This window comes from Aquila chrysaetos, chromosome 5 (assembly GCF_900496995.4).
Source record: "Aquila chrysaetos chrysaetos chromosome 5, bAquChr1.4, whole genome shotgun sequence".
NCBI lineage: Eukaryota > Metazoa > Chordata > Aves > Accipitriformes > Accipitridae > Aquila > Aquila chrysaetos.
In genome coordinates, this window is record NC_044008.1 from 45450088 (window position 1) to 45477104 (window position 27017).

Below are 27017 nucleotides of genomic sequence, written 5' to 3' on the forward strand. Positions count from 1 at the left end.
ATTAGTCTTAACTTAGAAGAAACACATTTGAAATTACTTCTATGAATGTAAAACTCCTAGGCTATCTCACAATCTTAGTATAAAGTGGGTAATCAGATTTAAAATAAACAGAAAATCCATATGTTATACAAATACAGTGCACCCTCATACACTGCCTTTTGCACATTTTATGGCTGATTCCAAGACCCTAAGTTATAGCTTGAGACATGGCAGTGAGAAGAGGACTCTCAACCAGTCTCTACTTCCAATCCTGATAAAGTCCTATATTGTTAGACAGCAGGTACTCAAGCTAGACTATCCCATACGCTATTTCTAGAAATGAAGGATGAAAAAACATCTTAAGAACACTTTGAGTTGCTGGGACATGGAACGAAGGAACTGCAAGTCTGCTGGCGGTTGCAGTCTGTGTATTAAATAATAGAGCGCATATACACAAGTTTCTGGTTGTCAGAGTATAATCTGATTTATATGAGGTTGGGCCAAGGCACCTACAATATTGATTTTGCATGTAATTTGTATGAGGATTAGAGGGGAAAAGAAAGACCAAGGGTGGAACAATTTCGTAAGATTACAAAACAAAACTACACAGGATAAACCTCAATAGGCAAACTGACAGTCTGACCTGAGATTGGTGACTTCAGAGAGAATGTCAAGGAAGAACCTATTATCAACATTTGACTACAGTTTCTATACATATAAAGAAAATTCACTAGGCTAAGAAATGCCAATATTCACATTTCCAATCCCCAAACTACCAGAAAGTTTCCAGAACTGATAAGATAGCTACCACTATTATTTTTCCTTAAACTACTATCTTGCTGTCTCACATTCACTGGCTTGAATGTTCCAAAATTAATTTTGGGGTATAGCTGCATAATCATGGGCATACACAAGCAGTATGCCTGTATGTTTAGGTTAGGGTGTTTAGAGGTTATGCTGTTTGCATAGCAAACATAACAAAAGAACAGGTGTAGGTTCAGACAGATGAAAATTTTAATGACTGAGAAAGCAGGGTTATATATGACTTTCCTGGGGGGCAGGGAAGGGGGAGAAAGTCTGTCGTGCCACTTTGTGAGCAATTACTGCCTACAGATATTTTTATGAATTACCTGGAAACTGCCTCAAAAGTTGCAGTTAAAGCAAACTTTTGTTTAAGCATTAACTTCTAAATCAGTTTTAAGTCAGCTACCAGTAGAATTTGCATAACAAAGTTAAGAGCAACAACTAGAGAGCTCATTCTTGAAATTCTCTTGGGTATTTAAAAGCATTATCTCCAGAATTAAAATAACTTCAGTTACTTTGTGCTTGAATACCAAGCCAGTACTGACCTGATTTCTGTTGATACTTGTGTCATGAATCTAGTTTAGCAACAACAGTAGCATCTCTTAAAGGATATCACCAAAGCTACATCTCAACTTTGGTCACATTCTCATACAGGTATTATTCAGTCTATTCCTTCTCTTTTAAAGACATAAAGGCATAGTGAAGCCAGCTAAGTATCTCTAAGGTTAAATCTGAATTAAACCTGGTAAACGGTCTCTTATGATAAATTGCTCATTTTATTTTAAAGCATTAGTTAAGAGAAAAATAATCTTAACAGCATCAACAAGGCAAAACACACTGTCAAGGAACACATTTGAAAGGTGCTTATGATGTACCTTCTAGGCTGTCCAGCTTGAAAAGGAATTCCCACCTGTTAATCTGGAGAATGAGTAATGGGCAAGAGAAACAAGCTTCCCTTCTCTTCCATGCCCCATGCCCCATTTGTGCCTTACCTGGAGATACTATTGAGAGATGTAATGGAACAGGTTCAGTCTTAATGCTCACACGACTGTGATGGTATGTAAAGACACTTCTTACCATGGTTTAATACTAACAGTTCCTAACCATGCAATTAACAGTTTGAGATTCACATGCAACATTTTACAAACCTGAGGGAAATGAATTATATGTTTAGATATTGTTCTGAGTACATTTGTGACATACGTTGGGTGTTGCATCATTCTTCTCCTCTGGACCTCCATCCTCTGGATCACTTCATGAGGATGTAGCCTCTGTGCTGGAGGTGCTGTTGCAGGGATGTGATGGGATATAGGCTGGTGTGTTGCAGGAAGATGCTGTGGTATTGGAGCTGCTGCATTGGCTAAAGGATGAGTTGGTGGTGGAGGTGGAGGTGGAACAGGATGAGAAGATGCATGAGAGGAGATTGACGGATGGAAGGGATGCACCGGATGAGGGATAACATAATCTACTTGAGGTGGAGGTTGTGGCTGTGGAGGAGGATTTCCATGAGAGTGAGGACATGCAGAAGCTTGATGGTGAAGAGGTCTGGTCAAAGAAGCATCTGCAATGAAAACATCAGGTGCTTTTAATTTGGTCGGTAGCAGGCTTTGACTTAAATTTTTTTTAAAAAGTATCTTCACACAGGTGCTTCAATATTATTACATCAGTGTAAACAGTGGCAACATGGGAATATGTGTTTATGCAATTTTTAAATAAAGCGATTCCAGCAATATACCCTACAAGAAACCCACACCTTCTGCAGCCAAAAGTATTCCACTTGCCAATGTTGGTAAAAAGAAAAAAAAATAATCTGTGTGATGCACGCTAAAAAAGGTTATGTGGTGAGAAATTTTACTTCAAGTTTGTTTTTTAATTTTTTAAAAATTCAATCCCCCCCAAGTCCACTACTCCGTGGAGACAATAAAATCCAAAAAAAGAAATCACAATCAAACACGAGTTGACTGTCTGAGCTTGCTCGTTGGGGCGGGGGTCGGGGGGTGGGACAGCGGACAGACCAAGGAAAAATAAAAAGGCATTGCTAAAATACAAAGGGGATGAAAAATATTTTCATAGTAAGTACAGTTTTTGAACTCTGAATGTTATTAAGTTCACTCAAAAGAAAATATTTTAACTTCACCTTGATCCTGTTCAAATCCTCTATATAAGCTGAACTGTTTAAATACATTTCTTAATGTGTTTTGCTAGGCCAGTTCTAAGATTAAAGCAAGCGGATAGTAAGAGTCTTCACAGGTGGTCAGGGAAGCTGTTTTCTTGTTTGTTTGGTTTTCCCCCCCAGGTACCCAGTACTTATCAGTACTTACAAGGAGAATGCATATAATGCCGACAGGAAGAGAGCGATGCCTGAGGAGGTTGGGGCTGTGGCTGCGCAACCATACTTGATCCATATCCGTCTATTGTTACTGATTGGCTTGGGCCAGCACCAGCCTGATGCCCATAAATTGCAGTTCGAGTTGAAGAACCAGGACAGCAGGGGTCAAAAGCAGATGTTCCATGAAAAGCACCACTTCCATGACTTCTTACACCACTGCTGCTTAAGTCTACTGGCAATGCCTGCTGCGTAAACAAACCATCTTTTTTCAAGCAATTCTTCAGACATTGAAAACAAAGTCACCCTCAAACATAATGTGATAAAAAATAAAAATAAATACTGTCACAGGCAACTGGGGTCCAAATTTCTAAGTTTTAAGGCTCGACTCTGGAACATTCTTTAGTTATGGTTAACATTTCTTATTCCTAAGTTCTCGAAACTGGTAGGAGAGACTAAATTCATTACACTAGATTGTGTAAAAAAACCAAAAACCCTATGATGGATAAATAGTGAGTATATGGAAGCTACATGCATTGAAATATTTGGAGGCAAAAAACAATCTTTAGCATTTTCAGTTGTGCCGAATGTACTACACTTACAACAGAAACCAGACTGACAGTTCTGCATGTTTTAAATTAAGTTTGCACAGTATTGTTCTTACTTATAACCATATTGTTTTAGACCTGTGATTTTAGTTACTTAGAAAGTCTTAAAAAACAATGCTTTTAGAAGCACAACTCTTTTATACCTTTTATAAACAGAACACTAGACTTGATTTTTTCCTCCCTTAAAGCAGCTCAATTATTTGCATTGCAAAACTGCTATGATCGGCAGACTATATTTCAAGGTATTTATGTTTGGTTTGCTTAAACAGCCGCTATCATCTTACGGTCATCAAGAGGAAGTCAGCTGTCAATGATTACTTGTTGGATTATGACTTTCTGTAAAATTTCAAATTTTTGTGTCTATATATTATAGTTCAAATTTTTCTTTTAGTTCCCTTCTATAATGCCTGCTACAGAACAAGAGAATAATCCACAATTCAGCATCCTATTCTATTCTGTCATATCTGTAACAACTTCAAATTGCAAAGGGAGAGTCACAAGAATTAAACATGCCTGGTCATGGTAACTGGTGCCAGAACTGCTGCTTGCTCCACAAGGTGCAGGCACTGGAGGAGGCCTTTCAACAGGGCAGCTGGAGTCACTGAATGAAGGAGATAGTGGAACAGCTGGGTGAGGGTTGTGGTGGTGGTGGTGGTGATGTTGAAAGTGGTGGCCATGCTGCTGAAAGCAGCTTGTATGTGGGTGCCCCAATGCATGATGAGTCTGTGAAGGTCCTCCACAAGGAGAATGCTGAGGGCAGCACGATGGTAACCTTGGCATGGCCGGAGGGCCAGTTTCCAGTGTCGTATTAGATGCAGTTCTTCTTATATCATCTTGAAGATAAAGAAAGTTAATATTGAAGTGAAAGAAATTAGTAAAGCTGATCACCATAAGGTAGTCTTAAATAGAAGAAAAATTTGTACTTCATGATTAAATAATTAACCAGTTGAAAAACAGATCTAGACTAAAACAAAACAAACTGGATACAAAAAAGAAGATTTAGCTATGCCTGCCAAATGAACCAAAACTGAATGGTTCAGGTGGATGTACTCACAGGAACCACTAGAGGACGTGAACTGACACTTGCCTTATTACACTAATTTAAGTCATATTATCAGCAGGGAAAGGAGGAAAGATCGTCCCTGTGGTTAGGGTGCAGAGACCTCAAATTCCTGTGCAACTGTGGTCAGCTCAGGTTTTTCATACCTCACCTGACTTGCAGACAGGGGCAGAGCACCCATGTTTCAGAGATGTTATGAGTGCTACCTGTATATACAGCTCTATTATAGGTCAGTATCTATACAGATCTGTGTAAGTGTGCTTCCAGTGAAGTAATCTACAGGGGGAGGATGAAGGAATCTATATACATCCTTCACTTCCTTACAATACACATTAAAAAAACCATCCCTGTAACACACTGCAACGAAAGACTTAACTCCCTGTGAACTACGTTCCACCTCCTCAAAAAGCAAGGATGTGGTTCATTAGGTATAACCAAATCATTCCAACAGGCAAAAGCAGAAGGTTCCAGCGTAACTTCCTTCATCTTTGGGGAGAAATCAGTGATCTTTCTCAGATTCCTGTCCTCTTAACTTATTACTGTTACGTCCAGTACTAAAAGTTCACATGCCGTTTAATCTAGAGAAGGCTGATTAATTTCCTCTACCTCCTTTGTACTAGGAGGCAACACAATAGTTTAGAAAGCTCTCTTATTCTGTACCTCCAGCTGAAGTACCAGCAGTGCCGCCACTGGGAAGACTAGAAGTCGTCTCTGGTGCTGCAGGGGGCTGGCTGTTGGAGACGTTTGGAGCTGCATCAGAGGCCTGCTCTGAGGTAGACGTACTAGAACTGTTACTGGAAGCAGAACTCACGACCTGTGGCTCCACTCTAGCTGACGTGGTTGGCACAACTGTTGGCTCTAGCAAAATAAAAAAGCTTTCATGTTCTTTAAGCTTTAAAAGCTGCTGTTTTTTTTTTTATTGTTGTTGCTAGTTTTTGATTATTTTAAAAGAAATTCTAGATTCTGGTCTTGCCAGATGCTAAGGAAGTCGGAACACAAAAGCCTGACAGGTACAAAATAAAAAAATTAATTCTGTTTCACTCGTGTGTGGAAAAAAAATAAAATTATCTTTTTTTTTTAAATCAACTCAACTTTTTTTTTAAATCAACTCAAATTTTAAGAATTAATACAAAATCAATTCCCAACCAAATCTGACATATCAAGTTTTATTTACTGAATAAAATACTACTAGAAAGGAAATTAAATTACTTTGGTACTTTATGATGAAAACACTTGCTGAAATCCTTCATAAATCCACAGGCAAACTACTCTATGATTAAGTATTACCCTTACCATTTTTTTTAATGCCTACAAAGCGCAGAAAAATTTTTAGATAACTAACCAAGAACAGCATAATAACATCTAAACTAGCAGTACTACTGTACACACTTTAATCATTCTAGACACATAGTATTAAAGGCTATAGCAAGATAAATTTGGTTTCTAGTCTCAATACACATTAAAAGCAGATTCATTAAATCAGTATTTGAGACTTCTGTTAAAAGTACATACATGTTTCATTTTGCATATTGTAAAGGTAAAAGTCAGCAATACATTTATCTGAATCCAGGGAAATACACCAAATACGTGATAAATCTTGTTCTCTACTACACAACTGTAAACAGGTAAAAATTTAGAAAGATACTTGGTGGCATAATTAAAATTCAGTTTTGAAAAAGTCTGCCTTTGACTGTAAGTTTGAAATTTCTCTCTAATTACTGACAAGGCAATGACATAACTAGGAATATGAGATACCATAAAAGGGAATATCATCAGAAACAGCTCAGGTTTTTTTCAGTAAAAATGTCTGCATGGGTATCAGAAAAAAAAAAGCATCAAGATACTTCAAATACTTCTCTTACACAAAGTCTTAAAATAAAATATGACTGGTTTTCAAGATTTCTCTCTATATCTAGTAGCTATATCAGCAACTCAGTGAGCAAAGGAATAAACATATCTCCCTTCTTGCAAGTCTTCCAACTCATCACATTAAAAAAACATGACCTGATACCTCCATTTAAATTCCTTTGGATTTTGATGTGGCATTCCAATATACTAATTTTATTTAAAGGAAAACATTTTGGGAGAAATGTATTAATGCTTAAACTCAGAAAAAATCAGCAAGTATATAGGACACGTATAGCCTAACATTGATATGTGATCACACAGTGCTCAAGACTGGATGCTAATACATTCTGAAAGCAATCCTGCAGTCAGACAATTCTCAATTCTATCAGCCTGAATCACCCTGCTAGCCTGTTACTGTTTTGACTCACCATCAGCAATACAGACAGTTCTGTTTCTCCCCACCCAAACCAGTAAAAGCCAGTGGGCTTGGTCAATCTCAAACTACTAGCTAAGAGAAACTTAATTTCAACATACTTCACAGACATCAATCCAGGAAGATAGATGGAGATATGATCCTTATGCTCATGGAAGTAGCTAGCAAAGTTTTGAGACCAGTATCTTTGAAGACATCAGTAAAGTTATGATAAAATGCATAGCTGCCTTGTGTTAATTCAGAATTTTTATCATTTTAGACTAGTTCATGTGTGAAATTTGATGCCTCAACCCAAAAATAATATCCCTGAAATCCTGGAAGACTCATCTTAGAAAGGTATTTCCTCGGGGTGGGGGGAGAAACAGCTAGTCTTAAATATACACATTACAAAAGTAAAAGTTCATTCAGCAATAATATTTTTTAAAATTATTTCATTCCTGAATTTAAGACTAAATTCTATAATTTGAGTTTGAAGATAAATTAAAGCAACAGATGCTTATTCCCCCTCAATAATAGAGCTGTTGGGATATTTCACAGTAAATCCATGAAGAAAATAATCTCTAAATCAACCCATCCTCTTCCTTAGAAACCATCAAACAATCAAAACCAATTCCAAACCCTTCCAACTCTCCAACCCACCCCCAAAATCAGACAACTTTAAGAATAAGAAATTGCAAGATACTAGCTTGCGATGCCCTCAGGGACAGAACCACAACAGCACAAAACTTCTGTTAAACATTAAAAATAACATGCACCCAAGAAAACCCCAAAACCACCACCATGGAAAAAACACAAACAAAAACACCTGCAAAAATGTACATGAGCTTTAGTTTTTCCTTCTCTCAACTTTTGACAATACCTGGAAGTTGCTCTTATGATTTTCAGCAGGAATAGACTTGTTAAGTGCCAGTAGGTTTTAATGTTAGGAAATAATGAAAGGTTACAGCTCCAGAAACCTAACATACGTATACTTTACTAGTTTGGGATCGTTGGGTTTTTTTCTTTTTTTACGTTATTTTCACTCCAAGGCCTGAAAGAACAGCAACTATTCCAAAGCATAAGCAGCAATAGATTTTCCTTTTATAGTGTTGTACTGAAGTAAGTGCATATTTTTAAAGAAGTAGTTCCAACCTGTTCTGTAATTTCTGGCTGGTGAGTCATCCCTCAGACACACACCCAAGTCAGTTTTGGAAGAAAAATTAGAACTAGTAGCCCCACTGGGAATGGCTAAACTTTTAATTTTAAAAGGAAGGCTGCAAGAGGATTTTCTGACAGGCTTGGAAATTAATTTATTTAGAATTGAGACTCTTTCTTAGAATGGTATAACTGATGCAATTAACTCCACTCCCCCTACGCTGATGATCCTGCTTCTGAAAAAGGACAAGATTTCTCAGCCCAGTGCAACTTACCATCTTCATCCACTGTAAGGTCCACTACTTCCGCTGCATTCTGTCTCAGTGGCTGTATGACTGTGGAAATCCTACTGCGATTCCGTGGTTCTTGAGGTCGTGCAGCATGAGAACTAGAGCTTTGTCCCCAGTGTGATCTTGTGTGTCCAAGTGTTGAACGAGACCTTAAAAAAAGTAACACCTTAAGTATTAACCTAAATTTTGCCATTATTAAAGTTTTCTCCTCACCGTTTGAGAATCTATTTGAAGTATTTTTTTAAATTTTGTTATGTTAAAATACCCCACTACTCTGCATTCACTAGATGTGTACTTAGAAACATTACTGCAGCATTTACCAGGTAACATAACAGCAAATACCCAACAGGTGGAATTTAAAGGTCTTTAAACCATGTTCCTATTAAATACATACAGGTAACTTATAAAAAATTCACTGTGAAACCCTACAACTGCAGTCAGGCAGCAATTGTATCTGATGTTATATTTTAACTTTGTCAATAGCAGATGAAGGGTCTCCAAATCCTATACTATTCATAGGCAGTCTGAAACAGTGGGTCTATGAATGATGGCAGAACTGTAAAGACAATAAAAATTTGTAAATATTAAGTCCTTTGCATGTTAACTTGTGACAGAATATTTTCAGAGGATAATTTCTATGCTTTAATTTAAATTTCCAAAATGTCCTAAAAAGTGCAAAATCTCTGGACTTGTCTCTCTTGAGTATTATCTCCCTCCCCCTCCCCTAAGAATGAACACAGCTTTGTGCAACACTTAATTAAACTTAAATGAAATGTGGCTTGAGGAGAGGAAATCGTTAGGTCTGTAACCATACCTAAGGAAAGGAATGGTTTTATCTCTATAGTATAACACTTAGCACCCATTGCATTCAATTCAGCCATACAAACCCAAACACTCAAATCAATGATGCTTTGGAGTCTAAGAGGATACTGTCTTTAATTAAGGGAAGAATATTTTTACAGTACTATATTTACCAGTTCACTCTCAAAAACCTTTGACCCCCCCAGTATTTGCATAAATCAAGTGGCACTTATTTTCCAATTTGGAAAAACGATGTACTCAGACTTCAGAAATTCAGAAGAGGAAAATGTGAAGAAAAGGGAATGACTTCACTGAAAACAAACAAACCCCACTGCAGAAATCACCATGGAGCTCAGTCTACATTTCTGTTCTGCCTGTACTCCCTTCACCCTTATCTGTGTAATTCACTAACAAAGATCAATGTATTCTCCTGTAGTGCAAAAAGCATGCTTGCTGCAGTCTTCTCAACTGGCTTACACTTCAATTCCACTTCAGTAGTCACTGTAATTTAAAGACTGCGTTGGTTCAAATAGGCACATTTTCTTTAAAGTTTGGATTTACATAATGTTCAAATTGATTTGTGTGTGTCCTACTAACACTCCAGAATGAAATTTACCTCCCAAGCCCCTTTAAAAACTTTACTATTACACTCTGGTGACCCAAGGTGCACTTTGGAAATACAAGGAGAGATTAAGTTCCCACCTTCTCCTTCATGTTCCCCTTCCCTTCAGTTAACTAAGAGTTAAGGTTAATGGGACCACCTCAGGTTTGGTAGTAAAAGAGAGGAGAAATTAGCTGTGGAAGGGTACGCAGGATTGCCAGTGTTCACTTCTCTCACAGAAATCCAGCTCCATATCAAAACTAGTGCAGTACCTACTACAACCATATTTTTTGTTTTTCAATGCAAGCTGTAAATTCAACAATAAGAAATTTCTTTGGATTTGTTGCAGAAAAGAACAAGCAGACAACATGACAAAGCATCAAACTTGAGATGAAGAGAAATAAGGCCTAGCATACAACTGTACAGTGAGCTGATAACCTTTAGGAGTTTTTGAATCAGGTATGATTTCAAGCAAAGATGGAGGTGGAAAGGATGGATTACTGAATTGAAACAGTCTTAAAGTTAGAGGCCTGGGTCTTTACTTCCTTGTTATGATTAAACAGGACATTATTCTGAACAACTAATGAGTATGTTAGCTATACAGTGCCATGTATATTCAGTCTGTGGCTGAGTCCATGTAATTTCAAAATGACTAGGTTAGTCCACCTCTGAAGTGTGTATGACCAAATTGTTTAGTCCATTTAATGCTAAGATGACTCTCAACCAGATCTTAATAGCTTTTTCACAATCAGAAAAGGATTGTTAGTGAAGGCTTCATAGCATTTTGGTAGATACTGTCTATCTCAACCTCCTAGCTATGATTTCAGCTGCTACACTGCTGCGTGAGATGCAGTTTATTTTACATCAAAGATTTAACTTTCTCTGTGCTTTTGAAAGTGGCCCTATCTTGATGGAGAAGGGAGAAGGAGGGAATAACCATCAGCACATAACAATTTCTTGATGGAATATGGCGCACTGGGCAAAATGAAGGACATGGAGGAAGAAACTAACACATGGATTTCTGTATGTAATTTTCTCAAACATGAGACTCTGCAATGTAAGAAAAAGTGATAAATTTCTATATGCACATCACCAAGTGAGGCTTCAACATGCTACCAACTGCATTTCACCAGCGACCACTCAGAAAACAAGCAGAAGAGCATTAGCATCTTGATTTCACAAAGCAAATAAAAATCAGACAAGTAATTAAGCAGATCTGGTAACAAAAGAACCAACAAAGGGATGCAGTCACAAAGTTTCTGGGTAATTTCTTGGTTTAAATTATGAGTAAGATTTTGGGGTCTGCTATTCTTAGTTGTAGGATAAACTCAAAGAAACTGCAGCTTAACAATTCCCACTGAAAGTGTTTTTCTCAAGACAAATGATTTTAACTGGGTTTAGTAAGTTTCAAAATAGTTTCTTTAGGAGTGAATGAAAGTAAGGAATTTTTTTTTGTGAGCACTCTCCTTACTTCTAGGAGGCCAAAACGAGTAGCTATCCACTGGACAATTTTACATTGATGCTACTGATAAAGTACACTACGTGTGGTTTAGGATCAAGCACTATGTATTCATTGCTGAGCAATGGTGTCCCATTACTGCTTTTTCCAGAGTCCACAGCCAGTTTAATCTGATCTTCTTACTTTTAGGAAAATAGCAATCATCAGAGTAGGATTTCACTAACAGAGTGGAGGAGGATGACAAGAAATAAATGCTGGAAGGGAGCAGGGGACAAAGGGGGAGGAATTCTTAAAGCCCACACAATATTACACTTAAGACAAGAGACAGCAAACCTTAAAAGCGAGCACAAATTCTACCATTTGCTGTCATGACAAGCAAGGCGGGACCTGTAAAGTTACCCAGAAAGTCTGGTTGAAGTCACCGCAGAAAGAAACCCTTTCTCTCATGCAACTTTAGCTCTCTAAAGCTTTTTCATTATCTGCTCCCTATTCAGCTTTACTACCTTTTTCTTTGAGAGAAATGTTCTTGGAACGTTCCATTTCTATGTTCTTTACCTATCCTGCCCACAACACATCAATAATAGTGCAAGATGATCTCATGTCCTCTAACATGCTCCTGGTTCTACATCACAACAGATGCTTTGCCTCAACATTTTCAACACAAAACTATTTTTTTTTTTGTCTCTAGCTTTTCCAAGTCTAAACACAAATTTTGAGTTTCTAAGGGACCCAGGTGTGTTGTCTGGAGAATGCTGGCTTCCTCCTCTCTTCCAGTAGTTTTCTTCTCTCCCACAAAAAATTTGGTATGACTGAAAGGAGGATTCAGGAAGAGACAGATTAAACACTTCATGAATTTTCTTTCCTCCTTTCTGATCTTTAGCACTAAAATGCCCAGTAAACTTGTATGCACACTCAACCATCAGCTGGCCTTCAGGTATTAGCAAGTTCATTCACACAAAAAAACCCCTGCATTCAAGTGCATCAATTCCTTTCAAAGTAAGTTTCACCTGTAAATTGTAAATAAATAAAAATATTCCTATTATCTATATATGGCCACTTGTTTAAAAGTATTTTTAAAAAAATAATGCTTTTTATCTTCCATTTAGGAAGGTAGAGAAACCAGTTTTAACATGCTTAAATATCTCAACCATACATTCTTACCACAGCTTAGATTTAGAGCCTACTATTAGATTAATCTTTTATTTACTAAGGTCAAGATTAGCATGTCAGAATTTTAAGTTTTTTGAAATTGTCAGGTGTAAAGTTGCAACTTCCCTGCAGAATGCTTTGTATAAAGACAAGCATCGTAAGTGACAGCCTCCAGAATTTAAGTAAACTTTTTCAAATCTACAATCTTTTTCACTACTATCAATTTGCACTCTGTAAGTCCATATATTGCTGTGGGGATATACGCTGCTACTCAACTAACAATTGAGTTTTGAAAAAAATACAAGTTGTTAGTTCTAGAGTATTCAGTGTATATAACAAGCATTAAAAAGGTTAGCCTCAGATTTCACAGAAAAAAGCTAGCAGTACTATGAAGGTCAAAAGAGGTATCTTCATTTTTGCATTTCTGATTTGACTTTTTTTTTTTACTTTCATCCAAATATACACTTTTGCCTGTAAGTAACCATTTATTTCACTCTGAACAGTATTCTGAGTTCAGTAAATAACCTTCATAATGTTCAGTTTGCTTACAGCATTTATATTTATAATTTTATACTGAACTATCATTTAGATGTCCCAGAGCTGCCTTACATTGTGGTTGGCAAAACTAATATGCTTGAAAACACAGGAAAACCTGCATAGGAAATATTCTATGTTCAAAGTATAAAAGACTAGTTTAGAAGTTTCTGATATTTCAGGCTCAAGATTTGAATTTAAGACTCTTCCTCCTCATAGCAAACTTCCTGGAATTGTTTTCTTACTGCTGTTTTGGTTTTTTTTTTCCAAACATTGAATCATGACTTTTTCCAATACAAAGTAAACCCCAATTATTTCTTTAATCTTCCCCCCAAAAGTAAAACTTAATTTGACCATTCTGTTATGATATTAATAAATAATCAAAGGCCTTTGAGAAATCTGCATATCAGAAACCCTAACAAACCAAACAGGCCAAAAATTTAAATGCACCAGAAAGTGCCCTTGGTTCAATCTCCTCCTCACTTAAGGCACCAGTAAAGACACTACTGACATCAATAAAAATCTCAGGAGGGGTTGCTGCCACTGTTTTGGCTGTAGCACTGCAGAAGGTGAGGGAAGAAAGAAGTAATTTTTTCAAGCCTTTTATAGCCGCTACACAAAACATTTCTTCTTGATGCTAGGAAGACAGCTGTTTATTTTTTAAAAGCATCTTATCTGCCTTTAATAACGTTTGAATTAATGTTCTATAAGCACAACCTCTTTCATCTAGCCTAATTTTTTACTCTTTAAAGCTTTACATGCAAGTTATAAGTGGCTAAAGCATTAACTTGATCTAGCTCAAGTCTGTTCAAGCATACATGTTGTTTCAGAAGTTTTAATGACTCTTCTCAACAAATACATTCATGTGGATAAATCAACTATTTCTAGAAACGTGTTTCTAATCCTCAAGACAGAGCATCTGTTGATTCTGCAGTTTTTGCTTTCTTTTAAACAGAAGGAAATATAAAGAAACATATTGTTGAAGAATTTTTAAAATGTTGATTTCGACCATCTCTCCCCACTTCCTCTTTGCTATAGATTCAGGCTGCATACTTTTGTGAGTATGATGTCCTTTGTGTGTCAAAGTTTAACAAAAAATTTAGTTAGTTCCTAGTGTTCACAAAATCTACATTATGCACACATTTGTCTTAAAGATAAAGTTGGTTTGTTCAATGTAATATTTATTACAATAGAAGTGATTTTTGCAGGAAAACTTGTCTGTTATTTTAAATTTAAAACTGTATTAGTGAAAGCGCTATCTGACGACAAACAAATGGAATGTTTTCATAATTTACTGCCTATTGTTCCTTTGTCATTATTTTATAAAAAATGGATAGTCATTCTTTGTATTCTACAATTTTGTCTTCATATTCACCAATATGAAAACATACGTAATAGGCAGCCATCTCCAACAGTCCCATGCACATGACAATTTCAAGTTTTCTTCTTCAAGGAACTCCACTTTAATAGCTTCTGCAAAATCTGACAAATATGGAACAAAACTTCCAGAGAGGCATAGAAGAACATGAAAGCATACACACCAGCAGCTTCAAAAAAGTAGGATGCTTTCCTGAGAAATGCTCAGTTAATCCCTAGATAGTCAACTCAGTCTAAACTTTCTCTCTCTACAATCTCACTGTACAGTTTTGCTTCCCCAAAATTCTGCTCATCAGTCACACCAACTACAACTACCTCAACAATTCCAGATTAGTTGAATTGTCAAGCTTTGGCAAAGCTGTGGTTTGGGTTTTTTTGTTTGTTTCTTTCTTTGGGCTTTTGTTTTTTTGTTGTTTGCGTTTTGGGGTTTGTTTTGGGTTTTTTTTTCTGTTTAATAAAAAATGCATACTATGCATCCTGGTTAGAATTTCTGTGACATTACCTTATGGGCTTTTAATGATACAGAGCCTTCTGACAAACTTGGAGTCAAGCCAAGTTGTATTAACACAAAGAGATGCAAGTCTCACCTGTAGCTTTCACCAACTGTGACAATCTCCACTTCACTATCTGTTGAGGTAACATTTATTTCTTCATTAGCAGTGACCTGGGGAGTGGAGGATGCTTCAATCACCACAACATCTTCATCAATACTTCCTGATAAGGAAAAAGGAAGAAGAAAGTTTGTATACTTCCATCTATCTCAGGAATTGTCATTATAAGAGACTATTATTTTCCTAGACTTAAAATACATATAGGTAGAGAATTTCATGGTGTATGTCAAAACCTTAGGTGCAACTGTCAAATACATGACCTAATTATTACAGGTAGCAATTCTGCTGTAAATATTGAAGTAAAAAAAGGAAGGGGACAGAAGATGGGGGGGGGGGGGGGGGGCGTAAGATATGCAAACTTACATTCTAGTGGAAGCAATTACGGTGAATTTTATTAGCTGTAATACCAATGAAATTCAGTCATTTAATATAAAAACAAACTTTCAAACTAGCAAAGCAGTGGAGGTTTGTTACCATTAATAGCTTTAATTTTTTTAAATGTTTTTGTAGGTATTAAAGTCTCAAGGCTAAACAGTGGCAACGGGAGAAAAATGATGCACCGACTAATATATGTTATTTACTTCTACAACAAAATGAAGACCACAAACCCACTGGTGTTTATAAAAATCTTTACATCTACACTTTCAGAGGCATAATCATATACGAGACAGAGGAAGTTAAAATGAAACTATCAGTAGTAAAAAACAACAACCAAAACCCCACAAAATCAATTTACAGGCAAGTTTTGATAAGAAACAATTTCCACTTCAGGAAGAATGATTCAAGTTCCAGCCTAATACCCAGATACATGGGAACACTTCTCTACAGCTGTAATACTGACAGTGACAAGTCTGAGCTTTCTAGAATACTTAAACTGAGCTACAGATTATTCACTATAGTAATACCACTGAGCACAGAAGAACTTAATAAATAAATGAGCTAGATAGTTTAGAAATCACAAACTACCATTCTGAGATTTGCAAATTTCTTCAAGAAAAGTGTTTGAAGAATTTGGTCTCTTTCAAGTCAATACTTACATCTTGTATGGACTGACTGTTCTCAGCTGCTCTATCCAATGACAAGGCAGGGTAGATTATTCCCCCCCAAGTACCAACATTTTTATATTTTGAAAAAACAAGTTGCGTTATTTATTTTCCAATGGCCTTTCTTTGTTTCTGATCATGCTTATCCCAGAGAGACTGGTGCCTGAAGGTGGAAAGAGCGATGCTTCCAAATACTGGTGTTCACCAATTCTCACGATCAGAAGGAATACGTGACAAAATTAATTCTCAGAACTTGCAGGAAAATTTGGGGAAAAACTGAAAACATTACAGTGCCTAAAAAACAAAGTCACATGCTAAAATTGAAAATACAGAGAGGCCAATTACTCAAAGTGAAAGAAAGGCAGCTAAAGCCATCATCGCATTCAGAAGAATGTGAATGTCATGCTTTTGACGTCTTGCAAATCATGGACAAACAAGCAACAGCTTCCTCACACAAAACTATCTTAGCTGCTTCTCAGACAAAACCAGCTAGCCAAGCAGCCATTGAAAAATCAGTTCGAAAAACAAAACTATTTTTCCCCATCTCTGTGCTTCTAAACACGTGGTTCTCTGAATTACAGTAAGTTTGAGAGCACTCCTGGGAGTCCACATGTCCTCAGGCTCAATATTTATTGACATTTATGACAGGTGCAAAAGCAGGAAGATTGAGGCTTAAGTATGATCTCATTACTTGTGAAAATAAAGAGCACCTCCTTGAGGACAAAATCATACGTCATGTAATTCTAGTGTGCATCTCTACAGAAATTCTGACACAAACTTATCTGATGAAAACCAAAGGGAATTCTGAACTGAATACTACTCAGTTCAGGTACTCGCCTTTGTCATGGTCTGAGAGTTCATTTTACTTAATCCTTTTTTTAAGCAAATCTTTAGTCAGGATGTGATTTTACAGACTACACAAGTCAGACTGTAGAAACCGTCAGGGCTGTTACTGGATGAACAGGTTTTATGACTTCCAAAATAATAAAGAAAATCTTTAGGAAAATAGTCAAAGTTGCTGTAAGTAGGATATAGCATAGACATAGTTCAACTGTATGCTATTTCTTACTGCTCATGCTTTCTAATAGCACCCTCCCAAGTCAAAAGCACAAACTGATTAGGTTTTCATCCCATGAAGGGCTTTCCTATACAAGGAGCCAATAATACACACTTTCTTCAAAATTAAGCAGAAAAGCAACTCCTCTAAACTATGTAAATATTTGTAAGGCATTTAGTAAGAATACATTGCTAGGAAAAACCTAAGAATATAAGTTATGATCATATGCAACTTTGTACCACCTTTTAAACAAAAAGAGCTTTCAAGTAAGTTCTACTAGAAACACACAAAGGGGGCAAGTACATGTATGTGAACTTTGCTTATTTTAAGAACATTGCAGTAGTTTGGAGAACAGTAGATATTAGACAATCAGCCAATACAAACTGGTTTCATTACATTTATCTGAACAATAAAAAGTCAGTTGAATAGCAGAACTTCATTAACATAAGCAACACTGAAGTAATGTTCATAATCCTCATCAAGTAGCTCTTCCATAGTCAGACACTAGCCGTAGAGCCAGTAGTACTAAGTGGTAGGAAAACCCGATCTTTCATTGTCAACAGGATTTACTATTTCTTCTTTGCCTCTCCTTATACATTACTACAAGGAAGAGAACACAGTTGAAACATCACAAACAAAACCACACCAGTTTATTCTGATTTAGACAAGCTTCTACAAAGCAGAGAAAAGGACAGTGTTAAAACAAAGAAAAGTCTCTGAAATAATCTGTCAAAATGAGGTCTCAGAGGACAGCCTCCTTGACAGGCCAACAGGAATAGAGGGTGCCTGCAATACATGAGCAGCAACACAGCTATCAAGGAGAGCCCCTGGAAACTTCAGGAAGCCCGTACATAAGGGATTTATCCTAGCATTAGAGCATTTCATTTACAAGGCAATTAACAATTAAAATTGCTGATACTAAAGAACAAGTGAAATTTAAGATGTCTTTTTGAATGTTCTGTAGTACCAAAGCGGGGAGGGGGGGAAGAAAAAATTCACTGCCAAATGCACTTAAAATTCAAGTCTGCTGGTTTGAACTACTCCAAGCCTAATCCTAGCAAAGCCATGATGTTTTGCAGTTCCACATAACGCAACTTTGCAAGTTAAGTTAGTGTCTGAAGGTGAACTTTACTGGTACATCAGTCAGAGTAGTTCGAGATGGTTGACTTGAACCTTAAAAGTGCTAAACCCTGTAAAGCAGAAGGAAACTTTCTTTAGTGAGATGACCGACATGCAGAAATAAAACATGGATTTTCAGAGGTTTTGCTGTATTGTTTCTAGAAATATTTGCTCAAGAGAATTTTGAGGCACTCGCATGCCTCAAATATTTACCACATATGTAACTCTTAGGAGCCAGCTGGTGAATCCAAGGCTACACGTTAGCAGTAAACAGCTGAACGTATCTTTAAGGTGTCTACATCTTTAGATGTACATGGGAATACAGTTGCTATATATATACACACCTGTAAAGTAAATTTCTTAGGAAGGGCATAAAATCAACAGAATTTGATATTTCAGTAAATCCCAGTTCTAATGTAACGCACAATTTACAAAACATACCGACGGCCAAGGAAAAAACCCACAACAAAACAAACAAAAATCCAAATCCAGAAATACACCAGACGACAAAATACTTGCACATCTTTGTCAGTATTACTTTTCACCCTGCGGTCTACTTCACAGGATGCTTTATATAGTCCACATGACAAGGTATACTTCATTTATTTGCTTTTATACACGTACCAGTCACTGACCAGTCACCTTCTCTCTGGAATGAACTTCAAGCAAATTTGATCTAACTTAAAAGTATAAATATGAATACCTTACTCATCAATGTATCATCTAAATGACTGACCCTGTAAGAGAACAGCTAAATCTGTATAATGAGTGTGTTACTATACTAATCCTATACTCCTTGAAGGTAATCTCCCTTCAAGGAGAAGAGTCATTGGACTGTTGGCAGCAAAATAGTTACGCAGATCTATGAGAGGTATTTTGTACTACTTTCAGCATAATACCTATGGCTATGAAACAAACAGAAAATTATCCTCCTGCGGGTATACACTACTTCTCTGTGTCATCTCCTGAATACAAAATGCAGCAAGCAAATTATACTGTAGTTGTTTGTGACTAAATTAACCTTTGGGCCACCACTGAAAACCTCATTCTACATTTTAAATGAGCTGGTTAAAAACAAAACGTCTACTGAAAATTACAGCAAGAATTTTATTAGTTTCCACTGAAATTTGGGGGTTTTTTCCTACTCACATCCCCAAATAATATTTTGCAGTGCGTGCAAAACACCAAATTTTAGTTTACAAGTTTTGCATATCCCAACAATTCAGACCTATCAATACCAGTCAGTAATTAGGTTTTGTACATGCCTAATAATTGGTAACAATCAGTAACTTCTTTACAGAAGCTTTTCCCCTCTTTTAAAAGCCTGTTTTATGATAGAAACCTAGTTCTCAGCCAACCTAGGGGAAGGGATAAAGTCCACTGGCTTGAGTCCAAATTTGAACATGGTCAAAATGATAATCATCCCTTAAAAAACAAAACACTCTCCTCCAGACCCTACATCACAAAGACAGTAAATCTGTCAGATTAAAGTACTTTATTAAGCAGATATATGTAGTCCAATATTTAGGTTAGTAAATGAGGGTATCTTTTCCCCAGAAAGTTGTAAGATTATTTCGGAACTATAACTGCTAGGTGTTGTTGACAGACCACATGCAGTTCAGGAAAGCAAGTTTTAGAATCAAATACTTTAATAATCCAGAAGTTACAAGTAAGAGACTAAGCTTTGCTCAGCAAAATATATACAATTATACTCTGTGTATAATAAATATAATTATACTATTACTTAACTCTGAAAGATCATGGCATAACAGAGATTAATCAATCACCAGCTATACAGGTACCCCTCCAAGGACATAAATAACACTGGTATAATATCCAAATTTATGTTTGGCTGCTTGTTGTCCTTCCAGGAGGGTATTTTACATCTATTTTGCAATTAATATGGTGTTTAAGTAGTTTAAATTTTACATGTAAGATAGTGAATGAGTTTTACAATACACAATTTCAAATGAGACAGTCTGACCAAGCCATAAGTGAAAATAGAAGAGATTTAAAATAAGCAGGCAAGTTCCAGTGACAGAGATGACTTATTTTGAGTTCCAAGCTTTCACTGGATCAGACCAAGGGCCTGCTGAGGCCCACGTTCTCTCCGCCAGCTGCAGCAGGCAAAACTCTGCAGCCAGAGTAGAAAATCCAGGCTACATTCTTTAACTGAAGCCTCTCACACCACCCAGCACCCACAACAACGTTACAGATGTCAGAGAGCACTTTCTTGTCTATTCATTGCTCATGGACAGCTATCAGCAAGTGTGTCTGTATTGGGTCTGGCTGAGATGGAGTTAAATCTCCCCACAGCAGACCTCATAGTGCTGTGTTCTGTATTGGTAGCTAGAAGGGTGCTGATAACACACCAGTATTTTGGCTACTGCTGAGCAGTGCTTGCACAGCATCAAGGCTCTCTCTCCAACATTTCCCCCCCACCCTCACCAGCAGCCTGGGGCTGGGCAAGATCTTGAGAGGGAATATAGCCGGGACAGCTGACCCAAACTGACCAAATGAATATTGCATACCATATGATGTCAGCTCAGCTATAAAAGCAAAGTAAAGAGAGATGGAAGGGGGGGCATTCGCTATTTACATTTGTCTTCCAGAGCAACCACTAGTACTGTACTGAAGCCCTGCTTCCCAGGAAATGGCCAGACATCGCCTGCTGATGGGAAGTAGAGGATAAAATCTTTTGTTTTCCTTTGTGACCTTTGCTTTTGCTTTATGGAACTGTCCTTATCTTGACCCATGAGCCTTTCATTATATTTTCTCTCCCCTGTCCAGCTGAGGAGGGGGAGTGATAGAGCAGCTTTGGTGGGCACCTGGCATCCAGCCAGGGTCAACCCACCACAGTGTCTAATCCTTTTTTGAACTTGCTGGTACTATGGCCCTCTACAGCACCTTGTGCTGGTGAGTTCAAGATAATTACCTGGATTGTAATTCAGCTTGAAATGGATAAAACAGTAATATCCTACTAGTGTTAATGAGTACTCCCTTCTTCAACTTTCAAACTTCTTGAACTAGGTGTGACCAGTATTCCCTGCTCCTAACCCCTGCTAACACAGCATAACTAACGCCATTTTATGAGGCAAGCAGCCATTCTCTGTTACCAAGAAGGTCACATATTTGTTCCCTTTCACCTCATTCTCAGGCTCTGAAGGTCCTGTGAACCAAGCAGACAAACCAAACAGATTTCTTCTTCCCCTCTCTATCAGCCTCAAGACTCCTGGGCGCCAAGACGATTACTCCCTTTCTTGCCAGCCTTGAAGGTCCCAGGCACCCAGCCAACCACGTGTTGTTGATGACCCCATCACAGAACAGGGAAGAGTAACAGCACACAGAGCACCGTCTATAAAATCAAGCCATTACAAGTCCTAAGTGGGAACCTGGACCAGAACTGCTTGCTGGACAGGGAGAAGCGTGACCCCCCTGGAGGCCAGGGACCCCGCCACCATCCTCTGCTTCCTCCAAGGATTGAGTGACTTGTATTCTTTATATGATTTTCGAGTCTAGATTATGATTATTATATTGATACAGCAAACCACATATTAAGATTTGACCTGATCTGCAGAGGGTCCAGGTGATTAGAAATTATAAGTCAAGTTGTATTATAAATTCTGTATTGCACTACTTATAGACTGTACTATATTGATTCTGCTTGTCAAAATCCTGTGCCATTGTAATCATAAATTCTGTGCTATACTAATCATAATATCCTGCTAAGAAAATAAAGCTTTAATTGTAACTCCAATTTAGTGCCATTGTCGTTCTGCCAAGGATCCCTAAAAGAACCTGCCTATGCCCTTAGTGTTGGGTGACACTTGGTTAGAAGACAACAGTTCTTCTGTACCTGGATTTATTTGGAATATACTTTCCAATAGCTGGGCATGATGGGAGAAATTTTCAAAAACATACAAATTGCTTAAGAGTCTGCACCCTGGTGGAAAAGACAGCCTACAACCAGAATTTAGGGGATCTTGTCCAACTGTGAGCCATGCTAATATGGGCTAATCCAAAACTCTACTGACTGTCATGGCTGAACCGCCGAAACCAGGACACTGTTCTTAACCAAACACACAAATCTTAGTCCTATCAGCAATGCTACAGCAAGCCAATTCTAGAAGTAGCATCTTTTCAGCACAGAAGGTTGCAGCAGCTACAGGGAAGAGAAGTGAATTCCATGCTAACTTTTATTACTGTAGCTATTTAAAGCTCCAATTCACAGCAGAGAGATATAGCAACAATGGTTAATGTCAACTGCTCACAAAGCCAGGTGCTTCTTTCCTTGCCACTTCCCAGTTCTTGCCCAACCCCTCTCTAGTAAGAGGCATGGTAGAAAGGATAAGTGTTCACTTCCTTGTCCACTAATGCTATTGAAATAAAAGCTCTGAATTATGAGCTGCATCTGTTACTGTGAGAAAAGGAGCACATGCTGTAGTTTTAGAAGGGATTAAGTAACTGAAAAATAATCAACTCTAACAACAGACAGCTCATTTCCACTTAATACATGTTTATCTTGAATCTGTTAAAATAATCTGAACATGAAGTGGTATACGTTTAACATTTTCACCAGCCTATGGCTTTCAAAACATCAGATGTCTATATTCAACTTTTTGGAGAGACAAACAACAAATATGTTATACGAATTAAGACAACAGTAGTGAATAAACTCAGTCTTATCATTCTAGGCAGCTCTGAACAAAAACTGGAACAGCTTCTCATCAGCATTACATTCCAAGGGAAGAGGCAATGCCTGTCTAGCACTAGCTGCTCAAAAATACAAAGTAACATCTCAGACCCTGAAGGAATTTTAAGTGCTATTAGGTGAACAATTTATGACAATGCAAAATTCTACGCAGCTTTTTTTTATAACAACACTTTCCCATTTCCCAGGGTTTAGCTTTACTGCCAAATCAGAGAATGTAAGGCTAAAAACTTGTTCCAATTTTAGCTTTTACTAGATCTCCCTCCCCAGATTGGCTGTCTCCAAATGGCACCCAAAGCCCTTTAAATCCAAGCTGAAAATCAAATACCTGTACAAGCGTATCAGAAAATTTGCATTACAACATTATAGAAATCCAATTACAGTAAAAGTTGAAATTTTGCCTCTTTTGACAAGGAAAGTCAAAAGAGGATTATCTCTGTAGGTGTGTATACAGCTCCTCCAAGGGTTAAAGAAAAGTTTCTGAGCTACCTAAACAAAACACAGAATCCAAATTTGCATTTCACAGCAAAAATGTTGCTGCTTGCAGTCATTTTAACTGTAAGCCCAGTATTTCAATTAAAACCAACTGATCAACATTCAGATTAGAATATATACCCCTGAAAGCACTTGCACTTTCAACTGTAACTGTATCATTAAACTACACATAGTTGTTTTTAAATTGTCCTTATGCCCCCAACTCTCCTCCCTGTCCTGAATGACCTTCACCTGGTCATCCCAGATTTAACGAGGACAACAGGCTTTTATGGCAAAGTTGGTAAAACAGTATAATCTATTCCCAGGTGTCAGGATTTCAGACTTTTTCAATACTCTTCCACTCCCAAAGCTCAAAGTTCCACCAGAAGAGTAGCTGAAGCCCTGACAGAAAAGGAAAAGGAGGAAAAGCCCTATATAGTGTTGTTTGGGGGGGGCAGGGGGTTGGTAAAGGTTTTGTAAAAGGTTTTGTTTAAAAAACAAGAACCCCCCCCACACACACACATCTCCATTCATATAATTTTCCAAAAATAGCCAAGTTAGTTTTATTAACTATAAGAACTAACCTACTAAACACTTATTTGGTTAAAAAGACCTGTTAGTTTAATTTCTTGCAATAATCAGAAAGAAACATCTTCCAGGACAGTATGCGCTAATTAAATTACTGATTCTTTAAATACACTGTATCTTTAGATAAACATCTGTGCTGGTTTTGGCTGGGCTAGAGTTAATTTTCTTCATAGTAGCTAGTACGGGGCTATGTTTTGGATTTGTGCTGGAAACAATGTTGATAATGCCAAGATGTTTTAGTTACTGCTGAGCAGGGCTTACACACAGTTAAGGCCTTTTCTGCTTCTCACACTGCCCACCAGCGAGGGGATGCAACTGGGACAGGTGGCCCCAGCTGACCAAAGGGATATTCCATACCATATGCCATCATGCTTAGTATATACAGCTGGGGGAAGAAGAAGGAAGGGGGGGACATTTGGAGTTATGGCATTTGTCTTCCCAAGTAACTGTTACACACCATGGAGCCCTGCTTTCCTGGAGATGGCCAAACACCTGCCTACCGATGGGAAGTAGTGAATGAATTCCTTGTTTTGTTTTGCTTGCATGTGTGGCTTTTGCTTTACTTACTAAACTGTCTTTATCTCAGCCCATGAGTTTTCTCACTTTTACTCTTCTGATTCTGTTCCCCATCCCAGCAGGGGGGAGTGAACAACTGGCTGTGTGGTGCTTCGTTGCCAGCTGGGGTTATAAGCCATGACAACATCAACATTCAAAGCAAAGAAATATTTTGTGACATATCCTTAATACAAATTGCTATTAAGTAGGCTACAAGACTAATCGCATCACTTTGATGCCAGCTTATTAAAAATTCAGTTATTACCATAACTTTTTAAATTGTATTTTCTTTTCTGATTATTATTATTCTCCTCCTTTCTTAAGTCTATCCTCTACTACTTTTACATATATGCTGCAGGCCTCATATTCTTAGCAGAAGTTCTTTGTCCTTCAGTATATTCTGTAATTTCAGCAGATGCGTATGTAACCTTCACATGCCAATCTAGAGCAAAAAAATTAATCCCCAACGTTAACAGGCTAGTGTAGCATTACTAGCAATACAACCCCTTCCTCATATAGAAACACCATCATGCTTGTTCACTATACAGAGCAGTTGCATAGCTATTTTTCCAGCTGGCCCCATTTCTGTCCCAATTAACTCAATAACTAGAAATGCCTTATATAATAGCAGAAAGCTACAGAAAGTGTTAATCACACTTTTATCTTACTAAAAATAGGACACTTTTATGCAGGAAGTCTGTTCAACTTCCCATTTTATCTGAAATGTAAATAAAATGCTCAAAACCTTCCCATCAATACATATTTCCACTGGAAAAAAATCCCCATAGTATTCACACGCTCTAAGCCAGAATGACTTCTCAGCTCACTGCAAGTGTTAGTCCTGAAGTACAGCCACCAGAATACACATTCTTTAAAGCACACCTTACTTCAGTTACAACTGATGTCAGTATTTTAATCTAAAATTAACTGGTGCAGAACTAATCAATCTTTCATTCATGACATGAGAATAAACATAATTTAATAAATTAAGTGTGGTTTTCAAGTAGTTCAAAAATTAAGCCATTGGACAATAAACTTACTTTTCCACATAACTAGATTAAACAAATTGCAAGTTCCAGTCTTCCTACCATCAAAATAACATCACACTGAATCACTGAATTATCAGAAGTTACCTGAACAGCTTGAATATTCACTGATCATTACGTCAATTTTTAAAGAGATCTCTCTCAAAAAAGATTCCTTTGAAATGCCTATGGAAAGCCTCACTATGGAAATACTTGTTCTACACTTCAAGGGAAATAAAAGCACAGAAGTGGTATTAATTGAATTTGTGTTAAAAAAGGGCAGTAGGTTTTAACAGTTCAAGTACACTAAAAAAAAATTAATCGAAAATTCTCACTTTAAACACATTTATCATGGTTAAAAATAGATGGCCGCCTGAGAAGCCATAACCTACATTTTCTCATCCATATACCAGTTTCACTGTTGCATGGTGCTCTGTGTGCAAAGAGAGTTGTTAGTGGTCCTACATCATTTTACAGTTACCTGAAACTCCATCCTCTCTGAAAATGAGAAGAAACTATTAACTTGGAAGCAGAAGTGTTAACACAGTAGTTTCCCAAATTGGTTTTTAATATGAATGTATGCAAATCCGCATACATTAATTATTTACAGTTCATACCCTTCAATACATTCGAACATGCGTGTCAAACGTAACTTCTTTAGGCTTAAAAATCACATTTCTGTCCCCACAAAAATGCATGACGGTAATCAAGGCTGTGCAATAATTCTTCTGTTTCAGAGTTATTTATGCAGCCCTAGCACTGCATAAGTAAGATTTTTGCATTACAAATCTTACTGCTTGTGTTTAAACAGTACATTAAAGAACAACACACAAATTATTTCCTGCTACAATGCGTAACAAGCAATAATCTAGTCTTTAGTACTCTGGTTCTGTTCAAGCATAAATCCTGCCCTAACATGAACATACACACTTTTTTCTTTTTTTTAAACCTGTCCTTGTATTTTCAGTCATTTTTTCTTAGAGGAATGATCAGCACAGTCTGAGATACGGTTTCACCTTCTAAAATATACTTGTCACTAGGCAAAAAACATGGTTGCACAGATTAACACTATGCTGTGTTCTATGTATCTACTTCCCTGTGCTCTCTAAAAAGCTGAAACGATAAACAGAAGGCACAACTACAACACTGTGAACGTTACTGGTCCCAGTCCTGGGACTGCCTTTCACTTGGCAAATTTAAGATGAAAGGAAGTCCAAGAAAATTAGTAGATGAAGAGGGGAAAAAAAAAAACCCAAAACAAAACCACCAAACCACACGTACCACCAAACACACCAAAACCGCCTCCCCGCCTCAACCCTTGCTCCAAACATTCAAGCATGCCCTCAAATACTGTGTCAAGACATAGTAGAGAAACATCTGTGTAAACCAACTGCAAGATTATTGCATTGAGTTTATCTAGGTAAAACATTT

General features: G+C 37.4%; 1 protein-coding gene across 7 annotated transcripts in view; it reads right to left on the bottom strand.

The window, feature by feature from the left end:
* Positions 1-27017, bottom strand: part of RNF111 (ring finger protein 111) — a 65283-nt gene that overhangs the window by 16079 nt on the left and 22187 nt on the right. For 5 of the 7 annotated variants that reach the window (XM_030013637.2, XM_030013639.2, XM_030013638.2 and 2 more), the window contains 6 exons: positions 14991-15117; positions 8468-8631; positions 5438-5635; positions 4231-4550; positions 3105-3357; positions 1987-2344 (listed from right to left, as the gene is read on the bottom strand). In XM_030013637.2, coding sequence (XP_029869497.1) covers positions 1987-2344; positions 3105-3357; positions 4231-4550; positions 5438-5635; positions 8468-8631; positions 14991-15117 — 1420 coding nt within the window. The remainder of the gene's footprint in view (positions 1-1986; positions 2345-3104; positions 3358-4230; positions 4551-5437; positions 5636-8467; positions 8632-14990; positions 15118-27017) is intronic. The other 2 variants (XM_030013635.2, XM_030013633.2) reach the window with 1 other exon arrangement.